Genomic DNA, 8726 nt, shown 5'->3' on the forward strand with positions numbered 1-8726 from the left:
CACGTTCATATCATATAATGTATACATACTATAATTAAAGTACTACTATTTTACACCTTGTTAATACTTTTACATTACCTCCCCGCTGCAATTTTTGACTGTAGTTTGTTGGTATCGTTTAAAAACGGCTGGTTAACCTTCAAAGTAGTGGTCGTGCAACTTTTCGGTGGTACCGGAGTACGAAGCTCTAATCACGGTCGCATCCAGGCAAAGGGTAGAAACCCCTATTATACATTCTCGCATATATACGGTGATAAAATCTACGTATAAATCCAAATTTTGATTATGCAACACGACGACCACTAGGGTCTCAGTACCTGTAATATGTGCAATAACAATAAAGTTGAATCTAATCTTGAGCAGGAACAAATGTATTTACTTAGTACATATCTGACATTAACGATTAAACACATGTGTGCATTCTTTATAATGCAAACCGAGTCAAGCCGACTCCGGAGGTGGCGGTATGCACCTTAAAGTTGTTTGCAATCCGCCAAAAAACCGAGAGAAGAAGAAGGCGAAGAATTAGAAGAAGAAGAAGCCGACTCGGAGCTGTCCGACTTCAGGCGAGCTTTTTGAGACCTCCCCCGGCTGCGATCGGCTATTCTCGTCTACTTTCGAGGCGAGCCGCAACGCGTCTCAAACAAGCCTATTTACTTATAGTCAACTCCAATAAGATATGCAGGGTTCATACACTTTTTCACCAATGATTTTCCATGACCTTTACCTAATTTTCATGACCAAAAAAAGTTCTGTTTCTCAGCGGTACCACTGAAAATGGTTTATTTTATCATGGAACAGGAAAATAAGGTCTGCATGAAACATGATGTGCCTATCTAAAACAAATCAAGGCTTACTAGCTTCTACAGGCTAAAGCAACTAAAATCTCTCACCAGCAAAACACCTCGAAAGTTAAATGCCATTTTACGTTTCATTACTATACGATACAGTATTTATTATCATTATAGTATTACTATTTCGGCGATTAACTAAAATATATATTTTCCAAAACTTTGAGGAAAATATTGTTTTCCATAACTTTTCCAGGACCTGGAATTTGCATTTTGAATTTCCATGACTTTTCCAGGTTTTTAATGACCGTAAGAACCCTGGATATGTAATAACAAGGATTTTTAGAATGACCTATTTTTATCTATTTTGTACTGAATTGTACACTGATGGTAATTATTGCTGGAAACTATATGTGTATAAATATTGAAAACAATGTTGACATATGCAAATTCTCCCTTCCTGATCAGATTGACACTGTTGTGTAAGTTAGTGTATATAAAGCATTGTAATGGCCATAGTAAGTGTGTGTTGTGCAATATGCTGGTTGGTTATAATAGTATTTACCCCCATTGTAAGTGACAGCCACCAGCACCAGTTCCCCGAGTGGGACGTCCATCCTCTCTGCCACGGCCTGAAGCAGCTCCTGGGCCACCACCCCGCCGTGGGCCCTCATACTCAGGAACGAGTCCATGGTGATATACACGTGACACAGCACTGTAACAGAGAGAACATTTGAGAAATGCTATAAAACCTAAAAGCATACTGCATTCATCAAAGAGGAAGAATCATTTGTGTTGATTTGGACTTAGCATTACTAAATCAGGCTAATGGTCCTTTTTAAACGTAGTGTTGTTCACAGTATTTTTGCTACATATGGCCTCTTTGGTAACGCATTTCCTCTTGTGGTTACAGTTATGTATGAGCAATTTGTTTTACATTTAAGGCGTTTATAGATGTTGTGTTAGCTGAGATTCTGATTGTGTGACTGTAAAAGCTTTACAAGGCTAAACTCCTGGCTGGCAGTTCACTAAAAGAAACAGAAACATAATAGTTACACACAAAATCCATCACAGTTTCATTATATATTTAGGCATGAACTCAATCAGATGCTGCACATAATACTAAATGGCATCAGGTTTTCTAAATAATAACATTTTGAAACTAGATTATGACACAAAGACACAAGACTTCCTTATAATGCAGAAACATCTTAAAGATATTTTTTAAAAACAATTTATCAGGACACCTTCAGCCAGAAAGAAATTACAATTAATGAAGTCACCTTCTGCCGTCGGGAAGGAAAGGATCTAACAGGGCTGCCTCTTATTGATAAGGTGACCTTTAGCAAAGCACCGACTCCACTACTCCAGTGTAACCACTCAACTGGAGAGGGCTGGCATTACTAGGATGGACCAAGCATACTCAATAGATTTATCTTGATGAAGGAAAAGGGTCAGCGGGGACAATTTCTTTGGTCGAAAGCAGTTTAAATGAAAATGTATTCAAAGAGAGGTCTGGATTATCCAGAAGCCGAAACCTCTAAGAAAGAGAATTCATCAGCAGATAAAGTCAAACTGTCTGCATGGCTAGATTGTATTAAAAAGGGACTGTTTCTTTATTTTATTTGGGTGAACCTGGCCTTTAAAATAAGCAAAAAATCACTACAAAAGAAACTCACAAGTCATCAGTCAGGAATTTCATTTCAGAAACTTCTTGTCCCTTTCTTGGAAAGCGTCTATTGTTCTACTGTTCAGTCTAAATGTCTCGACAGATTTGGAATCAACGTATGCTGGGAAGAATGTGTGAAGAAACACCGTGTTTTACGACTTACCTTCCTTGTTCTCCCTCTGTGTTCCTCTGGACTGGAGCCTGTTCTCTTTTAGGCTCGATTGGTGGAAAAGTGCTTTGCTCTAAAAAGAAAGGAAATCCGTGGATTTTGACATGCAGTCATATTGCCTGGGAACATTGCGGGCATTTAGCTAGAACTATAAAACAATGTGTAAAGCAGGAAATGGAACGACAATAGCTCCAACACCCTATTGAGTATGAATGGTTGGCCTGCTTTCTTAAATACAATGATTTCTGTCTTAAATATGTCGTAAAGAGGTGTCATGAGATATTTTCACTCACCTTTCTTTGAGGGGAATAGTTATCCACCGTACTGGAAAAGAAAGACAAATAAATCAGTAAAATAACTATTTTTGTCCTGTTTTATAGAAGTACAACAACACCACTTCACCAGTCTTTAATCAAGGTCAAATGAATGTAGCTACACATATACTCATTTGCAGTGTTCAGTCCATTATTCAAGATGAGTTTCAACATGAGATTAGATTGCTTTGTAGATTGTAGACCTTCCCTTGTGACCCCTTCGTTTAATCACCTTACAGTATTGTCATCAGTCAGACCCGACTAGCAAGATGGATAGGCCCGTAGCCATTAGCATCCCTCTGCTTTCACTGGGCTCAGCATCACAATAGGCATGTTGGCACAAAGCCTGCCCTGAGGGATCCCCCCTCTCCGGCTAGCAGCAGGCCTGCACTAATGAAAAACCTGATTCCCACTGAATTGTCAAAACAGAGCTTGTGATCAAATTGACTCTTTTGCTACTCAAAAAAAAGTGAGCTCTGTGAAATATACCGTCACAGAACGAGAGAGAACAACCTAAGCTTTCAGAAATGTGTGATTTTAGCTTCACACAAAGGCCTGATAGAAGTTTCTGGCATCAAAGTGCTGAATGAATCTTCTTTCCATAAAGAAATACACCTTTTAGCTTTTTCGCTTGGCAGCAGATTGTCACAAAGCAGAGATCCTAGCCCCCCTCCCCCGGAGTGAGCCTGATTGTCAAAAGCTCATAAATAGTAGATTATGTCAGTTGCTAAAACCCTCACAAAGTCCCTTCTTTAAAGGAGTGGGTGTTGAGAATCCCCCTGCATATAAACATGAATAAAGTAGGCGCAGAGTCAGGGTGATTATCTGTGCTGTTCTAATGGGCGGCAGGTCGGAGCATCCCCCAGGGAGGAGATCTGATTGGAGGCTGTGGCTGAGGGAGGGGAAGGGGGACACGGGTGTGGCAATGTGTCTGCTGACAGGGGGTTGTTTACACTGAAACATGTCAAAGAGAAATGTGATGCCTATTGTTATTAAATTCTAATTAAAAAAACAGCTTCACTTTAACAAACGAAAAACAGAATCAATATTCAAGACTCAACTAAATAAGTTTGAGCTATGGCTATATTTAATATACAGCACATCAATAATACACACATACAATACTGAATGTAAAAGAAGCTGACTCCTTGTCCAATGCAATGGTCAATCTACAACTTGTATAGTGCATCATTGTGCGTACTGTATATGTGTGTGTAAGCAAATAAAAACATATAAGTAAGCTTGAGTCCATGTGCGCATGTACACATGCATGTTTAAGATTCACTGACATACAGTAAGTGTGTGGCTTTGTTGTACTGAGGGAAGGGTCGATGTAATAAGCTACAGTAGGGCTTCAGCTTACACGTTTGTGGTGATTGCTATTATCTCTTTGACACAGATTGATTATTTTGTGGTTGTGTAAACGCTTGAGTACAATTGTATGTACTGGTTAAATACATGTAACAAGGAAAAGTCAAGTGTTAATAAATCCGAGGGATCAATGACACAATTGGTGTCAAAATGTGTCATGATAGCAAGCAAAACCTATACTCAGTGTATTTGCAGATACTGAGCCTTTCTTTTATCCGAGATACCTTTTTTTTCAGTATTGAAAATATGTATACTGTGCCGCAGGGAAGTTATTGTAATCCTTTTTATACAAGGAGACATGAGGCCAGGGTTTGCCAGCTGTCAGAACAAAAATAAATCTAAGTGTGGACGTTAATGATGAGGATGTTTTAAGTTATGTTCGCATTTGATCAGTGCAGTAGGTATTTTACATGTATGTGAATTTGGGGTTGTATAGCTACAATTGTGTCCAGTTAATGAGTAGTTGAACATCCTTCTTTTCATGGCAAGTGACACATTTCAAGGAGCATGTCATTCATTCTCAAAATGTCTGTATTTCCTCAATTTGAGAGATTAATGACAAAAAGCCCTGTGACCTTCATATTTCTGTGCATAACAACCCAGAACATTGAAATTAGTCTCAAGCCTCTGAATGCATTCATTGATGAGAGGCTAAATAAAGGCACCAAGCAGAGAAGCAGCTCTTTCTTTGCACTCAGAGACCAGCGAGTGTCTCTGCTTCTTTTCAGACCTTCAACAGTCATAACCACAGTTTTAACACACCCAGACCAGATATCAATACATGTATCATTTTTTCCATTTTATAGATTATTTACACAAAGTGATTTTGCCCCAACACTACAGGAGACACTACCTTTAGATATCTGGAAAGCTTTCTTCACTTTAGCTTTTAAATAGCTATAACTTTTCTGATACTTTTCTGGACTGTGACTTTGGGTTGTGCCTGACACAGATCAGACACACAGTGAGGTTGCAGCATAGGGAATACATTGAGATGCAAAATGCTTAATTCGATGTTATCACAAGCGATGGTGAGTCTGTGTCGGTTGGGAAAAGTAGGTTCTGTTGTGTTTATTTATAGCCTTAGAGACCAAAGGGTAGAGAGCACACTTGAGGCGAAAATGCCGCAAAATACTTTCTGAGATTTCGTCTTGAAAATGTAAATCTCTGCCATTGATGTAACAAAGAAAAGATAAGAACACAGTAGAAGAGAATGGAGCTCTTTTGATGGTGCTGGAAGGTTTATTGATGTATAGGTGCATGATTCACACATCAGTACTGCATTAGACTTTTGATATGCGCTCTATGTATTCTATTTCATCTTTTTAATATATGTTGTTGTTATATTATCAAGTGGGTCTTAGTTTCCATCTCCTTTGCATTGATTATATTATGTCATTCTACCCTTGTTGTTTTGTTCATTCTGTCTAATTTACCCCATTTAAAAGCAATTTTGTCTGCGATTCTTTTATCAAAGGTGCTTCTGTACAGTATGCGATGGTCTTTGCTTAGTATGTATGGAATCACCCCGTGTCTCATGACCTAAAATATGAAAGAAGGTTATCATAAGGTCACTCACTGTGTGCGGTGCAGCTGGTACAGTTTCTGCAGTTCCCTCACATCCTTCTCCAGGGATGGGTGCTCATAGAGATCATCCAACACGTAACGATACAAAGTCTGGAAGGAAATGTCAATTTTCATTTCTCCAATATCAACACACCCAGTTTCCATCCTTTTCCTTTCTGAACATTATATTTCCTACCTTCATGAACAGCTTGACATGCTCGTCGTCCCTCAGGAAGTCTCTGCAGAGGGCCATCCACTGCGACACCAGGTGAAGGACTTTCTGTTTCCTCTCCACAGCCTCCTTCCTGTCCTCCTTCCCTCTGTGGCGCTTGGTGCAATAGGTGGGATTCAGTTAAGGCTTCAGCACAGATGGAGAGCGAGATCTATTTGCTGGTCAAATGCAGCATACAGTGAAGCATGTGTGTGTTTGTATAAGGACAGGTGGCGGAGTGTGAACACAGCTGAGTGTAGTGGAGTAGCTTTGACTCAATAAAGCAGTCGTGTTTTTGTATAAAGCACCTACGTCTGCCTTTAGCATTCACAAAAGAAGGTTATTATGTGTCGATATTTGTAATAATGTTTCTGTAATGCCCGTGTTTTTAAGGATATTGTCCCAGCAGAGCTTGACATAAATCACTGGTTGACATGAACACTGGGTAGGTCAGCAGAAAATCATCCAGTAGCGTATCTGTAAGGACAAACACGTTATTGACAATTGACAACAAATTCCAGGTTCGTGAACATTTTGGAAAGAAATATACGATTATATGTGATATCAAATATATGACTTGTATGGTAATTGGGATATGATTCACAATATCGAAGGGAATGATCATTTTTGCATCAATATTCATGTTTTTAGTAAAAAAAAATTTTTGTCGCAGATACATATATGCAGCGCCACAATATTTCATTCCATTAATTATTCAGCCTTATTTTCTAATAATATAACTTGATTTATAGATATATATTGAATAAATCCAGCACACACACAGCCTCTTTAGGTTTGTGAAAGGATGCTGGTGGGCAAATACACCAGTGACCTTGACAACTGTATGATTAATGTTCGCACATACAGTATGTCTGTACTTTAATTGGGCTGAGTGACTTTGCACCAGTTCTTCACTCCACTAATACTAGAAGTAGAGCTCCCTTTTTGCAGTCAAGTACCAGTTAATAAGCACTAAGGAGAGCCATTTCAGAGGCGAGGATAATGTGAGAGACTGGCACATTATTCTACGTGGTCAGTCTTAAATAATTGCATGTGCTGAAACCACTAAGGATTCCTCTGTTCTATTTTTGGGCCAACAAGTTCAAACAAGCCTTACTGGCCTTATCTTCAATCTCACACATTCGTCATTGCAAGCTGTATCAGAAAAGATAAGCCAATAACGTGCCAGTTGACTCTCTTCGACCTCTAATGAAGTGTACAGTATGTTTTCTTTCTGGCTATCTTGCAACCAGAAAAAAAAGCATCCGATATTGCTTGACCATTATCCTAATGTGTTTACAAGCAACCACTGTATCCTTATGAGCTTCTTCCCAAGGTTACACATGGGAAAGTGTTTCTGTAAAAGGATTACATCAAAGCAGGCCAAGTAGACCACCAACTCCCCTCAAATAACATGAAATGCATTCATAGTTTACATCATCAAAACACTTAATTTGTTTAACCTTGATAAACAAAGACAGAATCCCAGAATCTCTTAATAAAATGAAATAATTTGGCATTATAAGAAGCTGTAAAAATGAATTTCATAAATTGCAAAAACACTCGAGGTCAAGGCGTGAATTCAAAGACTAAGTCCAAGACATGATGCCGACCACAAGCAAAAAAGCTTTGCAAATCCTATTAAGACCAACGTCCTCTCAACCCTTGTGTAAGTGTGCCTCATATCCAGAATTGTATATTCTCCCCTTTAATTTCACACTGGCTTCCCAGGGCCTTTGTGTACGTTCTGGTCCACAGGACTCGCTGACATCATTATGCTAATCCGCGCAGAGCAGCTGTGGATGCTTCACTCAATGCTTATGAGAGGTTACACACTCATACATATGTAGCTCCCATAAAGAATACAGTAACCCACCTTAACACAAAAGCCAGAAAAACAACATGCAAAAGATCAGCCATCCAACCACACACACACACACACACACACACACACACACACACACACACACACACACACACACACACACACACACACACACACACACACACACACACACACACACACACACACACACACACACACACACACACACACAGACACACGACGACGACGACTACGTAGTAGTGTTTCAAAAGTGCTGATTCTCTGTCTGTTATATTCAGATGAAAATAAGGAGCCACGCCCCTCTGAGAGATATTTGGTTAAAAAGAACACACTGGTGCTCTAGGAGGAGATTCAGGTGATAAGGTTGGGGGTGTTACCTTGGTTGGTGATTGGCTAATGGTTACACAAGCCAAAAAATCGTTATGACATCACTAAGTGGCCAAAATTTGATCAGCTCATTTTCAGACAGGTTTTTATATAAATGGATCAGGACAAAAAGAGAGAATCTTTTTTCCTGAAACTTCCAGAATGTCTTTACACAGAGGGGACGCATGTTTGTGTATAAGAGACATGAAAAAGTGGATTTTGCATAATAGGTCCCTTTAAATATGAATTACATTGAATTTATTTGGCGCAGTTTGCAGATCTTTTATCTAAATTCAGCTTTTAAACAAGTACATTTGACAGCGGCTCAGCTAAAGATTGCATATCTTAGTATAACAAAAAACTGATTTGTGCTTGAACGCAAACACCGGATACCTATTACACAAAGACACAATTATTGTATGA

General features: G+C 39.1%; 1 protein-coding gene across 1 annotated transcript in view; it reads right to left on the reverse strand.

Annotated features, from left to right (window-relative positions):
- Positions 1 to 8726, reverse strand: part of LOC104966279 (rap guanine nucleotide exchange factor 5-like) — a 21306-nt gene that overhangs the window by 5340 nt on the left and 7240 nt on the right. Inside the window, exons 5-10 of the mRNA XM_010795462.1 lie at positions 6490 to 6568; positions 6077 to 6221; positions 5894 to 5991; positions 2923 to 2953; positions 2624 to 2702; positions 1357 to 1506 (exon numbers count right to left, since the gene is read on the reverse strand). Coding sequence (XP_010793764.1) covers positions 1357 to 1506; positions 2624 to 2702; positions 2923 to 2953; positions 5894 to 5991; positions 6077 to 6221; positions 6490 to 6568 — 582 coding nt within the window. The remainder of the gene's footprint in view (positions 1 to 1356; positions 1507 to 2623; positions 2703 to 2922; positions 2954 to 5893; positions 5992 to 6076; positions 6222 to 6489; positions 6569 to 8726) is intronic.

The sequence above is a fragment of the Notothenia coriiceps genome, unplaced genomic scaffold, assembly GCF_000735185.1.
Source record: "Notothenia coriiceps isolate Sejong01 unplaced genomic scaffold, NC01 NC01_scaffold00037246, whole genome shotgun sequence".
In the NCBI taxonomy this organism is placed as follows: Eukaryota; Metazoa; Chordata; class Actinopteri; order Perciformes; family Nototheniidae; genus Notothenia; species Notothenia coriiceps.